We start from the raw sequence: 24,640 nt of genomic DNA, 5'->3' as shown, positions 1-24,640 counted from the left end.
AGTGTGGGTGAGTGTGAGTGTGGCTGGGTGAGTGTGGGTGAGTGTGGGTGAGTGTGGCTGGGTGAGTGTGGCTGGGTGAGTGTGGCTGGGTGAGTGTGGCTGGGTGAGTGTGAGTGTAGCTGGGTGAGTGTGCCTGGGTGAGTGTGGGTGAGGCTGGGTGAGTGTGGGTGAGTGGGTGAGTGTGGGTGAGTGTGGCTGGGTGAGTGTGGGTGAGTGTAGCTGGGTGAGTGAGGCTGGGTGAGTGTGGGTATCAATACAACTCTCAGCAATGAGCTCGAGGTGTGGCGATGGAGACTCAGCGGGTCGAACCGGTTTCAGAGAGCAGCTCGACCCACACGCGACTCCGTGCATCGAGTGGACGTGACCCACCCCGTTGTTTACAGCGTGGGGGAGAATACAAAATACAATGCACACGCACTCATCCAGCAGTGGAGTTGCTCGATGGCTTGTGCGCCTATAAATCCCGCAGGGGCGTGGTGAGCGGTGGTGAGCGTGTGGTGAGTGATGTGCTGAATGATTGGGAAGTGGTTGGTAATGTGGTGAGCGATAGTAAGTGATGGTGGTGAGTGGCGGTGATAAGGTGAGTTGGTGGTGAGTGATGGTAAGTGATGTGGTTGAGTCCTGGCGAGTGATGGTCAATCACGATGGTGACTGCTTGGGGGGTGGTGAGTGACGTGGTGAGCATTCCTCACCAACCCGGCGTGACATCACGTACCTGCGTCACGTGACGAAGTGCTGCCACACCTATGGTGGATGTGACGTCACTCGCACCGAGTTCCCAGGTAGGTGCCGTGCGTTCATGTCCGTGTGGCGCGTAAACATCGCCACTGGGGAGACAAAGGCGGCCGGGCGTGCTGCTGGTCGTTCACCCCCGTGCGCCGTGCCGGCCTTCATAGGTGCTACTCGCTAACAGCACTTTCCCCCAACAGTCTGTTAAGGCTACACGGGGTGTCTTTGTCTTTGTGCCTGTATACGTGTGCGTATAAATATTTGTATAAGGGTAAGTGCGTGTATTTACAGGTGTGTGTGTTACAGGTGTGTGTATCTGTTACAGGTGTGTGTGTTACAGGTGTGTGTATATGTTACAGGTGTGTGTGTATTACAGGTGTGTGTATTACAGGTGTGTGTGTCTGTTACAGGTGTGTGTGTATAACAGGTGTGTATCTGTTACAGGTGTGTGTATAACAGGTGTGTGTATCTGTTACAGGTGTGTGTGTATTACAGGTGTGTGCATTACAGGTGTGTGCATTACAGGTGTGTGTGTATTACAGGTGTGTGTGTGTATCTGTTACAGGTGTGTGTGTATTACAGGTGTGTGTGTGTTACAAGTGTGTGTGTATCTGTTACAGGTGTGTGTATTACAGGTGTGTGTATCTGTTACAGGTGTGTGTGTGTATTACAGGTGTGTGTGTGTCTTTGCATGGAGTAGGAGCGGTGGCGTTGCAATTAGCGCACTGCGCTACGAACCAGGCGATTCCCGCTCACGGCCACCAACATCAGTGACGATTATCTGAACCGGTCCTGGGCCTCCCCTAGGTCGACTCAGCCGCACATGAGTGCCTGGCGCGGTGTTAAGTAAACATCGCCACTGGGGAGACAAAGGCGGCCGGGCGTGGTGCTGGCCACCCACCCCCTTGTGTGCCGTTCATAGGTGCGACTCGCGAACAGCACTTGCCCCAACAGTCTGTTAAAGCTATACGGGTGATCTTTGTCTTTGTTTATAGCTGCATGTGTGTTTACAATGTGTGTGTTTACAATGTGTGTGTTTATGTATTTACAATATGTGTGTGTTTACAGTCTGTCTGTGTATAGCTCCGTGTGTCTGTGTATTTACAAGGCGTGTGTCTGTTTATAGCTATGTGTGTATGTTTACAATCTGTGTTGATGATGTGTGTGTTTACATGTCTGTGTGTGTGTAGCTGTATGTGTCTGTGTGTTTACAAGTCGTGTGTCTGTTAATAGCTATGTGTGTATGTTTACAATCTGTGTTGATGATGTGTTTACTTGTCTGTGTGTGTGTAGCTGTATGTGTCTGTGTGTTTACAAGGCGTGTGTTTGTCTGTTAATAGCTATGTGTATGTTTACAATGTGTTGATGATGTGTGTGTGTGTTTACATGTATGTGTGTGTATCCTTGAGTGTGTTTGCAGTTATCTCTGATTTATAGTGGGAAGCAGTCGTGTAGTTTCGATTTAAAGCTTTCGTGACTGCAATGATTCATCTTCTTTGGTTCTTTCGGTAAAGTCACGTAGAATGAGAATAAAATAATACATTGATAAAATAAAATAACACAGTCATATTCTCACGACGTTTCGGCCACAACACAAGCGGCCTTCATCAGGTGAAGGGGCGAGACTGTCTGGTAGGACAGCGCTGTTGTTAGCGTTGCCATTCCCACTCACGGCCACTACCAGTCACAATTCTCTGAATCGGTTCTGGGCCTCCCCTAGGTGGACTGCTTCAAATTAGTACCTGGTGCGATGAGTAAACATCGGCACAAGGGATACAAAGGCGGTCGGGCGTGGCGCTGGCCACCCACCCCCTCGTGTGCTCGCTAATAGCACTGGTCCCATAAGTATGTTACAGATATCCGGGGCATCTTTATATTTTGTATGTGTGTGTGTGTACGTATGTCATTGTATGTTAATGTATTTGTGCGTGAACGAGTGTGTGTGTGTGTGTTTGGTTACGTGTCTGTGTTGACAGGTGTTGTTACAAGAGTGTGTATTGTGTAGCTATGTGATGGCGCCTGTGCATCTAGGTGTGTTTGTGGAAAGGTCTGTATGTGTGTATGTGTATAGGTCTGTATGTATGTGTGTATGTGTATATTGTGGGGAGCGATAGTGTAGCGGTTAGCGCGCTGCGCTATGAACCTGGCGACCCGGGTTCGATTCCCGCTCACGGCCAACACCAGTGACGATTATCTGAACCGGTCCCGGGCCTCCCCTAGATCGACTCAGCCTCAAATGAGTACCTGCTGCGGTGTGTAAACATTGCCACTAGGGAGACAAAGGCGGTCGGGCGTGGTGCTGGCCACCCACCCCCTCGTGTACCGTTCCGGCCTTCATAGGTGCTCGCTAACAGCACTTGCCCCTACAGTCTGTTAAGGCTATACGGGGGATCTTTTTGTATATGTGTATGTGTGTGTATGTTTGTAGGTCTATATGTGTATAGGTATGTGTATGTATGTGTGTATGTGTATAGGTCTGTGTATGTGTGTAGGTCTGTATGTGTATAGGTCTGTATGTGTATAGGTCTGTGTGTATAGGTGTATGTGTATGTATGTAGGTCTATACGTGTATAGGTCTATATCTGTATAGGTCTGTGTGTGTATGTGTGTGTGTAGGTCTATATGTGTATAGGTCTGTGTGTGTATGTGTGTGTATGTGTGTAGGTCTATATGTGTGTAGGTCTATATGTGTATGTGTGTATATGTGTATAGGTCTGTATGTGTATGTATGTGTGTAGGTCTATATGTGTATCAGTCTCTGTGTGTATATGTGTGTATGTGTGTGTACAGTGAGGGAAAAAAGTATTTGATCCCCTGCTGATTTTGTACGTTTGGAAACTGACAAAGAAATGATCAGTCTATAATTTTAATGGTAGGTTTATTTGAACAGTGAGAGACAGAATAACAACAAAAAAGTCCAGAAAATCGCATGTCAAAAATGTTATAATTTGATTTGTATATTAATGAGGGAAATAAGTAGTTGACCCTTCTGCAAAACCTGACTTAGTACTTGGTGGCAAAACCCTTGTTGTCAATCACAGAGGTCAGACGTTTCTTGTAGTTGGCCACCAGGTTTGCACATATCTCAGGAGGGATTTTGTCCCACTCCTCTTTGCAGATCTTCTCCAAGTCATTAAGGTTTTGAGGCTGACGTTTGGCAACTCGAACCTTCAGCTCTCTCCACAGATTGTCTATGGGATAAAGGTCTGGAGACTGGCTAGGCCACTCCAGGACCTTAATGTGCTTCTTCTTGAGCCACTCCTTTGTTGCCTTGGCCGTGTGTTTTGGGCCATTGTCATGCTGGAATACCCATCCACGACCCATTTTCAATGCCCTGGCTGAGGGAAGGGGGTTCTCACCCAAGATTTGACGGTACATGGCCCCGTCCATCGTCCCTTTGATGCGATGAAGTTGTTCTGTCCCCTTAGCAAAAAAACACCCCCAAAGCATAATGTTTCCACCTCCATGTTTGACGGTGGGGATGGTGTTCTTGGGGTCAAAGGCAGCATTCCTCCTCCTCCAAACACGGCGAGTTGAGTTGATGCCAAAGAGCTCAATTTTGGTCTCATCTGACACTTTCACCCAGTTGTCCTCTGAATCATTCAGATGTTAATTGGCAAACTTCAGACGGGCATGTATATGTGCTTTCTTGAGCAGGGGGACCTTGCGGGCGCTGCAGGATTTCAGTCCTTCACGGCATAGTGTGTTACCAATTGTTTTCTTGGTGACTATGGTCCCAGCTGCCTTGAGATCATTGACAAGATCCTCCCGTGTAGTTCTGGGCTGATTCCTCACCGTTCTCATGATCATTGCAACTCCACGAGGTGAGATCTTGCATGGAGCCCCAGGCCGAGGGAGATTGACAGTTCTTTTGTGTTTCTTCCATTTGCGAATAATCGCACCAACTGTTGTCACTGTCTCACCAAGCTGCTTGGCAATGGTCTTGTAGCCCATTCCAGCCTTGTGTAGGTGTACAATCTTGTCTCTGACATCCTTGGAGAGCTCTTTGGCTTTGGCCATGGTGGAGAGTTTGGAATCTGATTGATTGATTGCTTCTGTGGGCAGGTGTCTTTTATACAGGTAACAAGCTGAGATTAGGAGCACTCCCTTTAAGAGTGTGCTCCTAATCTCAGCTCGTTACCTGTATAAAAAGACACCTGGGAGCCAGAAATCTGTCTGATTGAAAGGGGGTCAAATACTTATTTCCCTCATTAAAATGCAAATCAATTTATAACATTTTTGACATGCGTATTTCTGGATTTGTTGTTGTTTTTCTGTCTCTCACTGTTCAAATAAACCTACCATTAAAATTATAGACTGATAATTTCTTTGTCAGTGGGCAAACGTACAAAATCAGCAGGGGATCAAATGCTTTTTTCCCTCACTGTAGGTCTGTGTGTGTATGTGTGTATGTATGTATAACTATGCGCGTGCGTCCGTGTGTTGATGACGTCAGTCACGGAAGAGATTTGTGGTTTAGGCATTTGGTTCGTGACAACCACAGGTGTATACAGGTGTGTGTGTGATACAGGTGTGTGTGTGATACAGGTGTGTGTGTGTGTGTGTGATACAGGTGTGTGTGTGATACAGTTGTGTGTGTGTAATACAGGTGTGTGTGTGTGATACAGGTGTGTGTGATACAGGTGTGTGTGTGATACAGGTGTGTGTGTGTGATACAGGTGTGTGTGTGATACAGGTGTGTTATACAGGTGTGTGTCATACAGGTGTGTGTCATACAGGTGTGTGTGATACAGGTGTGTGTGTGATACAGGTGTGTTATACAGGTGTGTGATACAGGTGTGTGTGTGATACAGTTGTGTGTGTGATACAGGTGTATGTGTGTGATACAGGTGTGTGTGTGTGTTTGATACAGGTGTGTATATACAGGTGTGTGTGCGATACAGGTGTGTTTGTGATACAGGTGTGCGTTTATATACAGCTGTGTGTGTGATACAGGTGTGTATATACAGGTGTGTGTGATACAGGTGTGTATATACAGGTAGGTGTGTATATACAGGTGTGTGTGTGATACAGGTGTGTATATACAGGTGTGTATATACAGGTGTGTATATACAGGTGTGCGTGATACAGGTGTGGTTGTCCAGGTGTGTATACAGATGTGTGTGTATATTGAGAGTGGTGGCGCAGAGGTTAGCGTGCTGCGCTACGAACCGGGTAACCCGAGTTCGATTCCCTCTCACAGTCAACACCAGTAACGATTATTTGAACAGGTTCTGGGCCTCCCCGAGGGAGACAAAGGTGGTCGGGCGTGATGCTGGCCACCCACCTTCTCGTGTGCCTTTTCAGCCTTCATAGGTGCTCGCTTACAGCACTTGCCCCAACATTCTGTTATTATTATTTATTATTTTATTCCCATTCTACATGACTTTACCGAAATAACCCAGAAGACAGATCGTTAGTATTCGTTCTAAATCGAAAGAGTAGCAATCAAATTCGTCAGTTTTGAGTGATTTATCCGATCAGTTATTTTGTGAGTTTTAATTGACGAAGGTGTGTGATGGCAGAGAAACTTAAACATAATTTATACCTATATTATTGGTTTTTGGCATCGAGATCCGCATAAAATTGGTATTTGTGAATTATCCGCGATTTAGAATTATCTGCAGCCATCCTCCCCATCGAGAAGCTACTGTACCTTATATTTATTTATTATTTCGTGACTTGCATACCTTTTATCTCTATTTCGCACTCATATCATGTTTTTGTAACTGTTTGTTGTTGTAACGTTCTGACCCCGTGCCCCAGCTGGACATCTGTGATAAAAAGAGCTTCATAGCTCATCAGATTCCTCCTGCAATCGTCTAAACATAGATTCTGGTTGGGACTCTGAACCACCCCCTCCTCGGAGTTCTTCGAAAAACAGAAAGCCACTGTGGTTGGCCACGTGGAATGTGTGAATGCCTACTGTGGACGAGAGGCTGTCACTCCTCTGTCGGGAACTGGACCTGTGCGTGGACTTGTGTCGAGCACAGGAGGTCTGGTGAACTGGTTATGGCTCCAGTCATCGTGAAGGGTGGACAGTCTTCCACTCGGGGAAGGAAGCTGCCCAACAAGGAGTGGCTCTGCTTTTGAACAAGAGAATGAAAGGGGGTGTGGGAGCGTGGAAGCGGGGTGTAGGAAGCCGTGAGTCCCAGGCTGCTGTGAGCTCGCCTCCCCATCAACGGGAGGCGAGGAATGGGGGTGGTGGCTTATGCCCCAACCAAAGATGAACATCAGTGGAGGGACGCAGACAAGGCCATTGAGTCGGATGCCTTCTACAGCCTGCTGTCTCATGTGCTGGCTAAAGTGGCCCCTCGGGATAGAGTCATCCTGTTGGGTGACTTTAATGCCTGAGTGGGTCAAGATGCCTGCACCTAGGCTGGAGTGATTGAAAGGCATGGGCCAGGCCAGCTCAATAGCAACGATAAGGATGCTGCCAAACTTCTCTGCAACCCATGGGCTTGTCATTACCAACACACTGTTCTGGTATCGGAACATCCACATAACATCATGGATACATGCCTGGTCCAAGCAAGAACATCTGCTGGATTTGTCCTTAACACCAGGACCTGCCGTGGAGCTGTTTTGCCCACTGACCATCAGCTTGTCATTTATAAGATGTGCCTGCCATTCTTCCACTGCGGTGATGGGTGTCCACCTGGGACTTAAAGAAAACCCAATATAGCCTGCACTTGACAAGCTGATGAAGGTTGTAAGTGTGAGTTTCATCATCGCTTGAAGCTGGAGTTCATATCGTCTTCCCTTCTCATACCGAGGGGAAATGGGTAAGGTTCAGGACTCTGAACGGAGGTGTTCCAACGAGCTGAGAGAAAACAGCAGGCCCACTCCCACCGTATACAACATTCGAGAATGAGCAGGTTTCCTGCAGCCTTCACTCGGAAGTTTGGAAGGCTCTATTATACTGGTGGTCGCAGGTTGCCGAGGAGATGGAATCTGCCTCAGTAGTGTGTGATCATAAGTCACTCTTTAACGTCATATTAAAAAAGTAACTTGCAGGACCAAACTTGTTTCCATCCTTACAATAATAGGCCAGGGCTCTGACTCCCCAGGAACGGTTTTAGGTTTGCTCAGGGCTTGGGGAAGGGGGAAATCCTGATGGGTAATTTGTGGTTGACCCTGCTGGGATTGCAATACCTCAAATATTGTAGGAAGTAGCAATCTCCCGAGAGTGACTGGCTGACGTTGCCGTCTGTTGAGGAAGTGTGAAAGGCGATCCAGAGCCTGAGACTACATAGAGCCCTGGGCAGAGACGACCTCTGAAGTGAACTTCTTTTGGGAGGATGGTATTTGTGTGCAGGCTGCCCTATATGACATTGCTGCTATTGTCTGGTCCATAGGATGGCTTACGCAGGATTGGAAGGATGCCCTGATGCTCCCCTTTTTTAAGAAAGGGGACCACACAAATTGTAACAACTACAGGGGCATCTCCCTCCCCAGTATACTGGGAAAGGTCCTGGCAAGAATTCTCATCGCCTTGCCAGGCACACTGAGGAGAGGCTTGCCGACTGGGGCGGTCCTGCACGGACACCATATTCTCTGTCTATCTGCTATAGCAGAGGTATAGGGAATTTCAACGTGACCTCCATCTCTACACTATTGACCTCGTCAAGGCCTATGGTTCAAAACTTGGCCAGGGCTCTGGGTTATTCTAAATGCTTTTGGGGTCCATGACCCTCTGCTCACAACCATTCAGGACCTTCATGATGGTGGGCAGGCCCAGGTAAATTTGCATGGTTGCGAGACAGACCCAATCCCTGTTCACATTGGAATGGGACAGGGATGTCCTCAGGCCTCTACATAATTGAACATGATTTTTGACCACTATGTAGTTAATGATGCTTTATATGGCTATACCGGAGGAATTTCCATCTGGTATAGATACAAAGGGAGGCTTATCCATGCTTGGGTGCAGTAAAGGAAAGGCTCCCTATTGGTCAACTATGCTGCGTATGCTGATGATCTTGGAGTTGCTGCTCACTCATGAGTTGTATACTTTAATGCAGAACTTACTAAGAGATGGGGCCTTGCCATCAGTGTTGCAAATTAAAGCACTTTCCTGGGATTTTATCTCTACCCCCTCCACTCCCTATTGGTGGTGGGGAAGTTGTGGAGAGAGAGAAGTTTCCATACCTGGGCAGTGCGCTTATGACTGGATGAGTTTTTAAATCGAGTGGCATTGTCGTTTTATAAGCTGCGTAATGCGGTGTGGAAGCTATCTGGCCTGTCGCTCCACATGAAGCTCCGATTCTTCTTGGCCACGGTCATGCCACCTCCCCCCCCCCCCCCCCCCCATTCATTGCTTGCGAAACGTGGAGTCCTTTGGTGAAACATCTGCGCAGGTTAAAAACATTCAGACTGGCCTGCCTACGATCCATCCAGGGTTTAACTAGGATCTCTTGTGTGAGGAGCTCACAAATCCTTGAAAGATCTGGACACATTCCCTTTGGTGAACTGCTGCGTTGGTTGGGTCATGTTGTCGGCATGCCCAGCCACCGCATGCCCAAGCAGTTTCTGCTTGGCTGGATAGTGGGGGCTTAACGGGTGTGGGATGGGCTAGAGAAGAGATGGAATGATGTGGAACAGGAGAATGTAGATCTGAGTGGACTTGCCAATGACTGGTTTCAGTTTCATTTATTAGGTATAACCCTGTGAGCCATGCGGCTCTTGACTCGGGTGCAACCGCAACAAAACAAAACATGAACAAGAAACATCTTAAAGTGACTACACGCAACAGAAAAATCCTGGAAAAAACAGCAAAGTCTTCCAGAAAAAACAAGTTCGGCCTCTGTGGAGGAGGCTCGTGAAGGATGCTACTGGGAGTAGTTTCCCTCTAAAGTGCATGTGGGCAGCGGTGATGCAGTATTGTGACTCATATATAGTGACTGTGGTGTCTATGAACCAATAACAACCAATATCCACAAGCCTAACCTCTTCCCCTCATTCCTGAACCCTGATCCCCCAAACCCTTACCTCAATCTCTCACTCTTGAACCCTGAACCCAACATTCTTAACCTCCATCCATCACATCCATCTATCAGCCTTTACCTATACTGCTCACCCCAATCCCTCGCTCCAATCCCATCACCCTTAACACCTCTCCCCAATTCCCAAATCCCTTTGCCCTCTGCTGTCAATGTTCCCCTCCTTCCCCAAACTCCTTCACCTCCATTCATGACCATCGGCCCTGGATGTTAAACCCCCTCCCTGACTCCCACAGTCACCCCCCCCCTAACCAGCAAACAACCGCACCCCCCGCCCACTGTAACCCCTCGATTAGGCAACCAGAAGGAAGAGATGGCCGCCCGGCTACCGGACGTGACGGAGCAGGCGATGGCGAGGGACGAGGGCGCGGGGCGGCCCGGGAGGAGGAAAGATCTCGGCGGGTTCACCGACTCGGCCGAGAGCGCCACCACCGCCACCTCTGCCACCCCAGTGTACTTCCTGCTGCACAGCCCCGTGGCGCTGGCGCTGGGCGTGGTGCAGCTCGTGCTCGCCTGTGCCGTGCTGGCGCTCGGCTTCGTCGACATGGCCATGCGGCGGCAGACGGCGCTCGTGCAGACACGCATCCCCATCGTGGCCGGCGCGGTGAGCGGGGTGGCGCACGTGGCAAGGAGCTGTGATGATGACGATGATGACGATGATGATGATGACCATGATGACCATGATGACCGTGATAATGACGATGACGATGTTGGTGATGATGACGATGATGATGATGACCATGATGACCATGATAATGACGATGATGATTGTCACGATGATTGTGCTGATGACGATGATTGTGATGATAATGATGATGACAACGATGATGACGACGATGATGACGATAATGACGATGTTGATGATGATGATGTTAAAATTGATGACGATGACTATAATGATGATGTAAACGTTAGTGCTTTCTCCAGAAAAATGGCTATGAGCCGGACAAGCTGGCGCCATCATCTAGCAGTGGATAGTCCATCGCTAATGATGATATAAAATTTGTAATGTGCGCAGATTTAATTAAATCGGGGGAGTGATAGAAAGATATTCCGAGCCACTGGAAACCACAGAAGACAGCCGGAACCGATGTCAACATTTAATTGCCCAAGCTCTTTGCTCCTATATTTATGGGGATGGTTGGCCGACTTCAGTGAAGTAGGGAAGCTCCTAAAAAGTGGCGTCAGTCAATGGCTTAATCCAGCAGTTGACAGACCATGGCTCACGACGAGAACGACAACGATAATGTAGACGTTCAATGTATCATGAAGAGGAGCGGTGAGTGGGTGGCAGCGGAGGGAGGCTCCGGGAAGAGGTGGTCGCAAGCAAACACCTCGGCCATTTGGAGACCAGCTGGGGGCGGCAGGGTTTTCGGCCTTTTTTTGGGGGGGGGGGGGGCGGGGCTGTGTTGTACTCACCTATGGCCGCCATGAGACATGTGAGGATAACTCCTCCCACTCCGGCCCGACTCCCGGACCTGCCCCTTCTGATAGAAGTCGCTGGCTTTCTTACATGGTCAGTTGGCATCCAACGCCCTCCATCCCTGTGTCAGACCCGCCCACTTTTACATGACCACGCCCATTCAATTGCTATTCACGCCCACCTCGAGTAGCCCCACCCACCACTGGTAGCTCCGCCCACCGCCGAGGTAGCTCTGCCCTCTAGCCGAAGCATTTGTAGGTGACTCGGGTGGGAGAAAGCTTAGTTGATGGCTAGAGCATGAGAATTAGAATATTTATTTATTCTGGAGGAATCCGATGAGCTATGATGCTCTTTTTCACAGATGTCCAGGAAGCTCCTCCTCCGCACTGCCCAACCTCTTGCCCAACGCCCAGAACCCTGCCGAATGAGCCGAAGGATGGAGTCAATGCTCCCTCCCTCCCAACGGGCACAACCAGAGTCCTCGCCCTCCCCACAATTATGCTCGCACCTCTACGGTTGAAGAGAGGTGTCTCTCCACAGACTCGTTGCGGAGCCTCTGATGATGGTCGTTGTGGTCGTCATCGTCGTCGTCGTCGTTGTTGCATGCGTGGGCGCGGATGTCGCTCACTCGAACGTAGCCGCGCCTGACGCTCCTCCTGCTTTGGCCTGTGTCCGTAGCTGCTGGCCGTGCCGGGAGTCCTCGCGCTCTCCGCAGGTTTCAACAAAAACATCAACGTGGTGCGTGCACGTGTGTGCGTGCGTGCGTGTGTGCGTGCGTGTGTGCACGTGCGTGTGTGTGTGTGTGTGCGTGCGTGTGTGTGTGCACGTGCGTGTGTGTCATTGCAGCTGGGGAGCAATAGCGTTAACGGTTAGCGCATTGCGCTACGAACCCAGCGACCCCGGGTTCAATTCCCGCTCACGGCCAACACCGGTGACAAGTATCTGAACTGGCCCTGGGCGTCCCCTCTTTGTCCTAGTAGTCTGTTCAAGGCGACACGGGGGATCTTTGGTGTCTTTAGTGGGCCGGGGCAGGTGCAAACACAAGCCGCACCTCAACGGTGGTTGCCGGTCGGTAACACTGTGGTGGTCATGAGCAATGCCATTGGTGGGGGGGGGGGAGGCGGAGGGAGGCCGATTTCAATGGGCTGTTTCCCTCATAGCACTCACAGCCACTCACAGCCACCACAGTGGCCAATGGGGAGACCTGGATGTAAACACTTTTTTTTACTTTTTATTTTACCAGGTAAGGCCCACTGAGCTATGTAGATTTTTTTCAGAAGCGACCTTGCTATCATAAATGATAGCTCAATGATGTGGCCTATCATCACGTGGAATTTTGTAGTGGCCAAATGCTCTAAAGACGTGATGTTGATTGTTAATGTAGAGGGGAAAAACCACAGAACCCGTAGAAAAATCCACGCAACCACGGGGAGAGAGAGAGACACGCAAACTCCAAATATACAGCAGCAGGCATCAGGGTCGGGATTGAACCCACGACCTCCTTTATACCAGGCGAGGTAGTTAACATCTCCTACCTACCATGGCCAGAGCACATGTGCGAGGGGCTGGAAACCCCTCCACCTTCAATTCAATGACCACAAAACCACGATTTAAATATCAAACTAAGGCTGTGCTGAGACCCCGGGGGGATACAGGTGTTTATGACATCTCCTGGCCAAACCCCCATTTGGCAGAGCCAGGAGACTGAACCCTCAGGGTTCCTCCAGAAACAGCAAAAAGCCACTGTGAGTGGCCATGTGGACTGTTCGGACACTCACTGTGGTTTAGAGGCTGTCACTCACCTGTTGGGAACTGTACCGGTACCGCCTGGACCTCTGCGGAATACAATAGGTCCCATGGACTGGTTCTGGCTTAATGAGTGGTGGACACTCGTATCAGGAAACTGCCAAATAATATGGATGTGGGCTGTTGGTACAGAAGGATGTGGAGCTGAGTGGACTTGCCGAACACTGGTACCAGCGGTGTCATGATCGGCCTCTGTGGAGGAGGCTCGTGAAGGATGCTACTGAGCAGTTGGAGGCAGTCGCTCTCCAACAACAGTGGAGGGCAGAGGAGTGACGCTCACAACAGCAAACGGAGCGCTGGGCAGATAAAATACAGAAATTTGGCACGCTGGGGAGCACAATTGGTGCATCTTCCAGTCATCTCAGTCAGTCAACACATGGCACCTGGGTTGGTCCCATGACCTTCTGCCACCGTGGCACAAGTGTCACCGTGACGTCACTGCTACTTAGCGGTAAATGGGAGCTGTTGTTGTGGTGTGTATAGTGGGGAGCGGTGCCGCAGCGGTTAGCACGCAGCGCTCTGAACCCAGTAACCCAGGTTCGGTTTCAGCTCACGGCCAACGCCAGTGATGGTTATCTGAACCGTTCCTGGGCCTCCTCCGTTTGGTCGACTCAGCCTCAAATAATAACTGGCGCGATGTGTAAACATCGTCATTGGGGAGACAAAGGCGGCCGGGCGTGGTGCTGGCCACCCACCCCCACGTGAGCCGTGCCGGCCTTCATAGGTGCTCGCTAACAGCACTTGCCCCAACAATCTATTCAGGCTATACAGGTGATTTTTGTCTTTGTGTGTGTACGTATGTGTGTGTGTATGCATGTGTGCGTAAGCGTGTGTGTGTATGCGTGTTGTATTTACGTGTGTGTGTGTATGCGTGTTGTATTTACGTGTGTGTGTGAACGCGTGTGTGTACGCGTGTGTGTGTACGCATGTGTGTGTGTGCGCGTGTGTGTGTATGCGTGTTGTGTGTACGTGTGTGTGTGTACGCGTGTGTGTACGCGTGTGTGTACGCGTGTGTTGTACGCGTGTGTGTGCATGCATGTGTGTGTACGCATGTGTGTGTGTGTGTGTGCGCGCGTGTGTGTGTACATGTGAGGCCAAGGTGCACATGGCCTGGCACAAGCGTCGTGGTGACGTCACCACCACTTCGTGGCGAATGGCGGTTGTTGTTGTGTACGTGTGTGTACGCGTGTGGTGTACGCGCGTGTGTGTGTGTACGCGCGTGTGTGTGTGTACGCATGTTTGTGTGTGTACGCGCGTGTGTGTGTACATGCATGTGTGTGTACGTGCATGTGTGTGTACGTGCGTTTGTGTGTGTACACGTGTGTGTGTACGCGCGTGTGTGTGTGTACGCGCGTGTGTGTGTACGCGCGTGTGTGTGTACGCGCGTGTGTGTGTGTACGCATGTTTGTGTGTTTACGCGCGTGTGTGTGTGTACGCATGTTTGTGTGTTTACGCGCGTGTGTGTGTACGTGTGTGTGTGTGTACGTGCATGTTTGTGTGTGTACGCGCGTGTGTGTGTACGTGAATGTGTGTGTGTACGTGCATGTGTGTGTGTAGGTGCTCGCATGGCTGCTGGGCTCCCTGAGCGCCGCGGCTGCCTGCCTCGCGGTGTTCATCTACGCCGCCCTCACGCTGCACTTCAGCCGCGACGAGCTCGCCTACATCCACTCCAGCATGGACATCTTTGTCTTCAATGAGGTGAGCGGCCGCTCGCTCACGGCACGGCACGGCCACCGCAGTGGAAAAAATAAACCCGGGCTGGCTCGGCACGGCACGGTTGTACGGTGGTGAAACAAAGCAAAATAGAGAGGTTGCTTGGTAAATGGGCACCACGGTGGTGAGATGTTAACTACCCCATCTGGGCATGCAGAAAGTCGTCGTGGTTTCGACCCCAACCCTGACGATTCCTGTTGTATATTTGGAGTTTGCGTGTCTCTCTCTCTCTCTTGCTCTCTCTCGCGGTGGTCGCGCGGATTTTTCTCCGTGTACTCCAGGTCCCCCCGCCTCCCTCCACATTGAGAATCGACGCAGGCTATGAATGTCTACATGACGACGATGATAAGCCGCTCTTGTTGAGCTATTGTTTGTGATGGCCAGGTCACTTGTGTGAAAAAGAGCTACATGTAGTTCAGTGGGACCTTACTTGGTAAAAAAAATACATATATTGTAAAAACAATTTTTATAATAATAAAATATAATAATATAATATAAATTACAATCAATGAAAAGAAAAATATGATATTGATTAGAATCGATTAAAGTAATAAAATAACCTAAATACAATAATAATACAATTTTATAATAAGTAATTAATAGTATAGAAATAATAAAAGCGGAAAAGAATAACTGCAATTTTTTTTTTTTACAATAATAATGAAGTCATGAAGAATGAAATCTTTTTAAAAAGTCATATAATTGAAAAATATTAAGGATATAATAAAAATGTAAAAAAAAAACTGCTGCTGCTGCTGTGAATGACACGGGTGCCACCGCTGCCACCTCGCTGACCACGCGCAGTACACGGCACACGACCAGCTGGCGCGCGGCGCCAACGCGGCCCTGCTGGTGACGGCGCTACTGAGCATGGGCTTCTGTGGCTACGCGGCGTGGTTCGCCATTCGCTGCCTGCGCCACTCCTGGGCGCCACCGCACGGGGTCTGCTGCTCCTGCCTGGAGGTCGAGCTGGAGCTGGGAGCGGTGAGAGAGAGAGAGCAAGAAAGCAAGAGAGAGCGAGAGAGAGCGAGAGCGAGAGAGCGAGAGAGAGAGAGCGAGAGAGTGAGAGAGTGAGAGAGTGAGAGAGAGAGAGCGAGAGAGAGCGAGAGAGAGTGAGAGAGAGAGTGAGAAGAGAGTGAGAGCGAGAGAGAGAGCGAGAGAGAGAGAGCAAGAGAGAGAGAGAGTGAGAGAGCGAGAGAGAGTGAGAGAGTGAGAGAGAGTGAGAGAGTGAGAGAGAGTGAGAGAGAGAGTGAGAGAGCGAGAGAAAGAGAGAGAGAGCAAGAGAGAGCGAGAGAGAGAGTGAGAGAGAGAGAATGCGATTGTGGGCATGCAACTCAAACTATGGACCACATCGTAAACCCATAGAGATACAACATATAGACTCATAGAGACCCATAGAGATACAGAGACACATTGAGACCCATTCGCTCTTTCTCTGCCCCTGTCACCACGGGGTGGATTTCCACCCAACTCTCTCTAAAATTTACCAGTCTTGCTGGGTCTTTCTCTCCCCCTGTCACCACGGGGTGGATTTCCACTCAACTCTCTCTAAAATTTACCAGTCTTGCTGGGTCTTTCTCTCCCCCTGTCACCACGGGGTGGATTTCCACCCAACTCTCTCTAAAATTTACCAGTCTTGCTGGGTCTTTCTCTCCCCCTGTCACCACTGGGTGGATTTCCACCCAACTCTCTCTAAAATTTACCAGTCTTGCTGGGTCTTTCTCTCCCCCTGCCACCACGGGTGGATTTCCACTCAACTCTAAAATTTACCAGTCTTGCTGGGTCTTTCTCTCCCCCTGTCACCACGGGGTGGATTTCCACTCAACTCTCTCTAAAATGTACCAGTCTTGCTGGGTCTTTCTCTCCCCCTGTCACCACGGGGTGGATTTCCACTCAACTCTCTCTAAAATTTACCAGTCTTGCTGAGTCTTTCTCTCCCCCTGTCACCACGGGGTGGATTTCCACCCAACTCTCTCTAAAATTTACCAGTCTTGCTGGGTCTTTCTCTCCCCCTGTCACTACGGGGTGGATTTCCACTCAACTCTCTCTAAAATTTACCAGTCTTGCTGGGTCTTTCTCTCCCCCTGTCACCACGGGGTGGATTTCCACCCAACTCTCTCTAAAATTTACCAATCTTGCTGGGTCTTTCTCTCCCCCTGTCACCACGGGGTGGATTTCCACCCAACTCTCTCTAAAATTTACCAGTCTTGCTGGGTCTTTCTCTCCCCCTGCCACCACGGGGTGGATTTCCACTCAACTCTCTCTAAAATTTACCAGTCTTGCTGGGTCTTTCTCTCCCCCTGTCACCATGGGGTGGATTTCCACCCAAATCTCTCTAAAATTTACCAGTCTTGCTGGGTCTTTCTCTCCCCCTGCCACCACGGGGTGGATTTCCACCCAACTCTCTCTAAAATTTACCAGTCTTGCTGGGTCTTTCTCTCCCCCTGTCACCACGGGGTGGATTTCCACTCAACTCTCTCTAAAATTTACCAGTCTTGCTGGGTCTTTCTCTCCCCCTGTCACCACGGGGTGGATTTCCACTCAACTCTCTCTAAAATTTACCAGTCTTGCTGGGTCTTTCTCTCCCCCTGTCACCACGGGGTGGATTTCCACCCAACTCTCTCTAAAATTTACCAGTCTTGCTGGGTCTTTCTCTCCCCCTGTCACCACGGGGTGGATTTCCACTCAACTCTCTCTAAAATTTACCAGTCTTGCTGGGTCTTTCTCTCCCCCTGTCGCCACGGGGTGGATTTCCACCCAACTCTCTCTAAAATGTACCAGTCTTGCTGGGTCTTTCTCTCCCCCTGTCACCACGGGGTGGATTTCCACTCAACTCTCTCTAAAATTTACCAGTCTTGCTGGGTCTTTCTCTCCCCCTGTCGCCACGGGGTGGATTTCCACCCAACTCTCTCTAAAATGTACCAGTCTTGCTGGGTCTTTCTCTCCCCCTGTCACCACGGGGTGGATTTCCACTCAACTCTCTCTAAAATTTACCAGTCTTGCTGGGTCTTTCTCTCCCCCTGTCACCACGGGGTGGATTTCCACCCAACTCTCTCTAAAATTTACCAGTCTTGCTGGGTCTTTCTCTCCCCTGTCACCACGGGGTGGATATCCACCCAAATCTCTCTAAAATTTACCAGTCTTGCTGGGTCTTTCTCTCCCCCTGTCACCACGGGGTGGATTTCCACTCAACTCTCTCTAAAATTTACCAGTCTTGCTGGGTCTTTCTCTCCCCCTGTCACCACGGGGTGGATTTCCACCCAACTCTCTCTAAAATTTACCAGTCTTGCTGGGTCTTTCTCTCCCCCTGCCACCGCAAGGGGGGGTTAAACGACACGTTTATATTTAAGAATAGGTTTTACCCTTTTAACTGGCACAAAAAACTGACACCTTTATTCAAGGCATCATGTTTGCAATAACCACAACACAAGCAGTCAAAATGCAAACCTATTCGTATATCTTGTTTCTGACAAAGGAGGTCTCATAACGTTTATATTTACACTCTTTGGGTCTTTCGGTAAAGTTACGTGGATAGACAAACAATAGATCATGACGTTTCTATCGCAACACAGGCAATCATCTTCAGGTGAGAGAGAGACAAAGCTACTGAAACGAGGCCTTATATAGGCCTGAGATGGGAGGCCCCTCAGGGTAAGAGGGCGGGCCTAGAGATGGTCTCCCTGAGGCTGTGGAAGTGGCCATTGAATTGTGAGAGATTCGCATGTCAATGATCGGTGACAGAGCGAGCAAGACATTCAGCCTGTCAATACAACCTAGTAATGCAACTCTTAGAGTCAGCTAACATCGTTTATATTTACACAATCTAACCCAAAAACACCTCGATTGTGGAGCCTTACCATGGGCTAGACGGGGAACCTTTGTCTGGGTTCACCTCGTGTGTCCGTACACAGGTGGCCCTGCTCGATGAGGATGAAGATGACGATGACTCTTTCCTCCACACGGAGCTCTCCGACCTTTCACCTGATCCAGGTGAGAACCCGGCCCTCACCGGCTCCTCTGTGTGTGTCTATGGCGACATTTTTTGGCAGTAGTTTTAAAACAAATATTTTATGGCAAAAAAACAGGAGTTGTGTTAAAATGTTCAAGCACCAAATCGATGGAACGCTTTGCATGGCATCAAGTCTTCATTCACCCACATGGACTTGTGGCGAGTATGTGTGGTTATTTATAAAGGGTAAAGCCCCATCTGATTTTATTGATTCTTGATACGAGCAAGAAGGTATCCCAAAGATGTAACTGCTCGACCCGAGCTGTAAGTGCTCCGATACTTGTATTGTCTTTGTACTATCTTGACTTGAAGCTTTCGTGACTGCAGGAATCCATACTCCTTGGTTCTTTAGGTAAAGTCGCGTAGGTAGAAAATAAAATAAGTGGTGATTTATCTTCTTTGGTTCTTTCGGTAAAGTCACGTAGAATGAGAATAACATAATAAATTGATAAAATAAAATAACACCATAATATTCTGTCTTGTAGGACAGCGCTGTCCTACCAGACAGTCTCGTCCCTTCACCTGATGAAGGCCGCTTGTGTTGTGGCCGAAACGTCGTGAGAATATTATTGTGTTATTTTATTTTATCATTTATTATTTTATTCTCATTCTACGTGACTTTACCGAAAGAACCAAAGAAGATGAATCATTGCAGTCACGAAAGCTTTAAATCGAAAATTAAGTGGTGATTTATTTTATTTGCTTGTCTTTGTACTGGTGAGACAAGGCCATGAAGACAGCTGTGTAGGCCAATCAGTTACAAAGACAATGTTTACATTATCAGAGCCATGTGTGTTTGCATGTTTTGCCACAAGCACTGTGTGTGGTTAATGCAGACTTGATGCCTTGAAAAAGGCATCAATTTGGTGTTTGCAAATCTTAACAAAACTCCCTGCTTTATTGGCAGAAATGGTAAAACCTATTCTTATTTTCCTGTGTGTGTGTGTGGAGCGGAGGTGCAGCGGTTAGCGTGACGCGCTATGAACCTGGGAGTGGTGTTGTCTCCTCAGTGCCGGCATTCATAGGTGCTCGCTAACAGCACTTGCTCCCAAAGTATACTAAGGCTATATGGGGTGACTTTGTCTTTGTGGGGAGCGGTGGCGCAGCGATTAGCGCACTGTGCTATAAACCCGGCTACCCGAGTTTAATTCCTGCTCACGGCCAACACCGGTGAAGATGATCTCAACCCGTCTCAGCCTGAAATGAGTACCTGGTGCGGTGCGTAACCATCGCCACTGGTGTGACAGAGGCGGCCCGTGCATGGTGCTGGCCACCCACCCCTCGTGTGCCACAGTGCCCGGCAGCCTTCATAGGCGCTGCTCGCTAACAGCACTTGCCCCAACCGTTTGCTTCGGTTACACTTGGGATCTTTGTCTTTTTGTAATGGCACAGGGGATGTGCATGTACATGGCTCCGTGTCTTTATCTGCATCGCGTTGTCTCTGTGTCTACGTCAATCTGTGCCTCTGTGTGTTTCTGTGTCGATGTTGTTCTATCCCTGTGTCTCTTTTTTTCCGCCTCCATGTCTGTAAATCTGTGGTGTCTATGTGTCTCTGTGTCTCTATCTGTGTCTGCAGGGGAGAGTGCACGAACTTCCTTCAGCACGTCCGTTCTTGTACAGCAGAACCCTGATGATGACGTTGGTGGTGATGGTGGTGATGGGGTTGGCAAGAGCGTGGGGTGAGGGTGAAACTGAGACTCACACCCTCACCACACGATTACCTCCTCCTCACCACGCACTCACCACACCCTCACCACACCCTCACCTCCTCTTCACCACACACTCGCCACACCGTCACGGCACCCTCATCTCCTCATCATATACTCACCTCACCCTCACGTCTGCCTCACCACACACTCACCACACACTCACCACACATTCACCACACCCTCACTTAACCCTAGCCTCATCCTTACCTCATCTCACCATCAACTCACCCTTACCTCACCATCAACTCACCCTTACCTCACCTACAGCAGGTGATGGGTGAAGTCTCTTTTTGGGAAGTGGGGCTACAATATTATTTGGAGGAGGTGGGGTGAATTTTTTTAAGATAAATATTTTAAAATAAAACGTGTTTTAATGAATGTTGTAAAATATAAATGTCTAGAAACAAGAGGGGGGGGGTGCCAGGTCCCCACTGGCAGAGCACGCGGTGGGCATACAGAGCCAAGGGTGCCCCCCCCCCACCCCAGGTGCCCCCCCCCCACCCCACGTGCCCCCCCCACGCCCCCTCCTCACCCCCCCCCCCCCACGCTCCCTTCCCACCCCCACCACGCTCCCCCCACGTGCCCCCTACGCGCCCCCTCCACCCCCACCACGCTCCCGCCCATGCCCCCTCCACCTCCACCACGTGCCCCCCGCGTGCCCCCCACGTGCCCCCCCCACGCCCCCTCCTCACCCCCCCCATGCTCCCTTCCCACCCCCACCACGCTCCCCCCGTGCCCCCTCCACCTCCACCATGCGCCCCCCACGTGCCCCCTACGCACCCCCTCCACCCCCACCACGCTCCCGCCCGTGCCCCCTCCACCTCCACCACGTGCCCCCCACGTGCTCCCCACGCGCCACCCCCCAAGCGCCCCTCCGCACGAGCCCACACCTCCACGAGCCCACCCCTCCACGTGCACCCTGCCCAGTGGTGGTGGGGGAGCACGCGGCGCCCACTGAGGACCCCTGGGCCCTCGGTAAATCGTTGTCGGTGCCCTCGCTCCCCGTGGGGGGCTCGTGGCGTCGGCTCAACGCGCGGTCGATGCTCGTCCCGTGCGGTCATCTCTGCCGCCCACGTGCTGGTTCGGCTTCTGCGGTGGCTCTCGGACACCCCCACAGAGCACGTTGAGATGTGGCTCAGAGACACCCCCACACAGCACGTTGAGATGTGGCTCAGAGACACCCACACAGCACGTTGAGATGTGGCTCAGAGACACCCACACAGCACGTTGAGATGTGGCTCAGAGACACCCACACAGCACGTCGAGATGTGGCTCAGAGACACCCCCACACAGCACGTTGAGATGTAGCTCAGGGACACTCCCTCACACAGCACGTTGAGATGTGGCTCAGGGACACCCTCACACAGCACGTTGAGATGTGGCTCAGGGACACTCCCTCACACAGCACGTTGAGATGTGGCTTAGGGACACCCTCACACAGCACGTCGAGATGTGGCTCAGAGACACCCCCACACAGCACGTTGAGATGTAGCTCAGGGACACACCCTCACACAGCACGTTGAGATGTGGCTCAGGGACACCCTCACACAGCACGTTGAGATGTGGCTAAGGGATACTTTTACAGCACGTTGAGATGTGGCTCAGAGACACCCTCACAGCACGTTGAGATGTGGCTCAGAGACACCCTCACACAGCACGTTGAGATGTGGCTCAGAGACACCCCTACACAGCACGTTGAGATGTGGCTCAGGGACACCCCCACACAGCACGTTGAGATGTGGCTCAGAGACACTCCCTCACACAGCACGTTGAGATGTGGCTCAGGGACACCCTCACAGCACGTCGAGATGTGGCTCAGGGACACCCTCACAGCACGTTGAGATGTGGCTCAGAGACACTCCCTCACACAGCACGTTGAGATGTGGCTCAGGGACACCCTCACAGCACGTTGAGATGTGGCTCAGAGACACCCTCACACAGCACGTTGAGATGTGGCTCAGGGACACCCTCACAGCACGTCGAGATGTGGCTCAGGGACACCCTCACAGCACGTTGAGATGTGGCTCAGAGACACCCTCACACAGCACGTTGAGATGTGGCTCAGAGACACCCTCACAGACGTTGAGATGTGGCTCAGAGACACCCTCACAGCACGTTGAGATATGGCTCAGAGACACCCTCACACAGCACGTCGAGATGTGGCTCAGAGACACCCTCACACAGCACGTTGAGATGTGGCTCAGAGACACCCTCACACAGCACGTTGAGATGTGGCTTAGGGACACCCTCACACAGCACGTTGAGATGTGGCTCAGAGACACCCTCACACAGCACGTTGAGATGTGGCTCAGGGACACCCTCACAGCACGTCGAGATGTGGCTCAGGGACACCCTCACAGCACGTTGAGATGTGGCTCAGAGACACCCTCACACAGCACGTTGAGATGTGGCTCAGAGACACCCTCACACAGCACGTTGAGATGTGGCTCAGGGACACCCTCACACAGCACGTTGAGATGTGGCTCAGAGACACCCTCACACAGCACGTTGAGATGTGGCTCAGAGACACCCTCACACAGCACGTTGAGATGTGGCTCAGGGACACCCTCACACAGCACGTTGAGATGTGGCTCAGAGACACCCTCACACAGCACGTTGAGATGTGGCTCAGAGACACCCTCACACAGCACGTTGAGATGTGGCTCAGAGACACCCCTACACAGCACGTTGAGATGTGGCTCAGGGACACCCTCACACAGCACGTTGAGATGTGGCTCAGAGACACCCTCACACAGCACGTTGAGATGTGGCTCAGAGACACCCTCACACAGCACGTTGAGATGTGGCTCAGGGACACCCTCACACAGCACGTTGAGATGTGGCTCAGAGACACCCTCACACAGCACGTTGAGATGTGGCTCAGAGACACCCTCACACAGCACGTTGAGATGTGGCTCAGAGACACCCTCACACAGCACGTTGAGATGTGGCTCAGAGACACCCCCACACAGCACGTTGAGATGTGGCTCAGGGACACCCTCACACAGCACGTTTAGATGTGGCTCAGAGACACCCGCACACAGCACGTTGAGATGTGGCTCAGAGACACCCTCACACAGCACGTTGAGATGTGGCTCAGAGACACCCTCACACAGCACGTTGAGATGTGGCTCAGGGACACCCTCACACAGCACGTTGAGATGTGGCTCAGAGACACCTTCACACAACGTTGAGATGTGGCTTAGGGACACCCTCACACAGCACGTTGAGATGTGGCTCAGAGACACCCTCACACAACGTTGAGATGTGGCTCAGAGACACCCCTACACAGCACGTTGAGATGTGGCTAAGGGACACCCTCATAGGACGTTGAGATTTGGCTAAGGGACACCCTCACAGCACGTCTGGACGTTTAAACAGACCAGGTCGAGTGTTTAACGGGGTTCAGTGTCTCTGAGCCACGTGTTGACTTGTGGTGGGACCTGCTCGCTTGTTACAGACCTCCCCACCTCCTCTTCCAGAAACGTGAGGCCGAAACTCCATCCTCGTCGCGCGCTGTTTTATGTTTGCCGAGTTGTCCTCCTCTCTTTCTCTCTCTCGCCACGGTTCTCAATGTTCCCCGTGCTACGATTCCGTATCTGGATCGTTGTGGTCGTGGTGGTGGTAGTCGTGGTCGTGGTGGTAGTCGTGGTCGTGGTGGTGGTCGTGGTCGTGGTGGTCGTCGTGGTCGTGGTGATTGTCGTGGTTGCGGTGGTCCCACGCGATAATCCTGGGTGCGGGGGACCGTCTTATGCATGTGGGCGAGCGAGCGAACGAGCTTGAGGTCTCTGTTACTGAAATGTGTCCTGTTACAGCATGATCGCCCGTGTGTGTATCTGCACCGTGGTTGCTCCAACGAATAAATGAATAGAGAAATAAAGACAACTCGTGCGGTCAGTGAAATGGGCGCTGTCAAGCGATAGAACGAATCCACGAAGTATGCAGGGATAACTGACTAGGCTATAAACTACTATTTTCTTTTAAAAGGTAAGGCCCACTGAGCTACACAACTCTTTTTCAGAAGCGACCTGGCCACAAATGATAGCCCAACGAAGTGGCCTATCACGTAGAAATTAGTAGGAGCCAAACACTTTAAACGCGGGTTTCTAAATGTGGAGGAAAAAAAAACGGAGGACCCGGAGAAAAATCTATGCTACAATGGACAGAGACGCACAAACTCCAAATATACAACAGTCATCAGGGTTGGGATCGAACCCACGACCTCCTGTACACCAAGCGAGGTAGTTAA

The 24,640-nt window shown here is 50.7% G+C and overlaps 1 protein-coding gene across 5 annotated transcripts; it reads left to right on the top strand.

Annotated features, from left to right (window-relative positions):
• The first annotated feature begins 368 nt into the window (after positions 1–368).
• Positions 369–24,271, top strand: LOC116955408 (uncharacterized). 5 transcript variants are annotated; one of them, XM_076053077.1, is made up of 7 exons: positions 369–782; positions 10,028–10,335; positions 11,833–11,892; positions 14,518–14,658; positions 15,478–15,657; positions 18,585–18,663; positions 20,259–24,271. In XM_076053077.1, exons 2-7 carry the CDS (start codon positions 10,045–10,047, stop codon positions 20,363–20,365), a joined length of 858 nt encoding a protein of 285 aa, XP_075909192.1. In that variant the 5' UTR covers positions 369–782; positions 10,028–10,044; the 3' UTR covers positions 20,366–24,271. The 5 variants fall into 5 exon arrangements, with proteins under 5 accessions (XP_075909192.1, XP_075909193.1, XP_075909191.1 ...); XM_076053078.1 differs by having other exon boundaries at positions 9,789–10,335; XM_076053076.1 differs by having other exon boundaries at positions 781–896.
• Positions 24,272–24,640: the final 369 nt, after the last annotated feature.

The sequence above is a fragment of the Petromyzon marinus genome, chromosome 59, assembly GCF_048934315.1.
Source record: "Petromyzon marinus isolate PM22_M1 ecotype Great Lakes invasive population chromosome 59, UKy_Petmar_22M1.pri1.0, whole genome shotgun sequence".
Classification (NCBI taxonomy): domain Eukaryota; kingdom Metazoa; phylum Chordata; class Hyperoartia; order Petromyzontiformes; family Petromyzontidae; genus Petromyzon; species Petromyzon marinus.
Note: the sequence above shows the minus strand (reverse complement) of the source record. Positions and strands in the feature narration are given on the sequence as shown.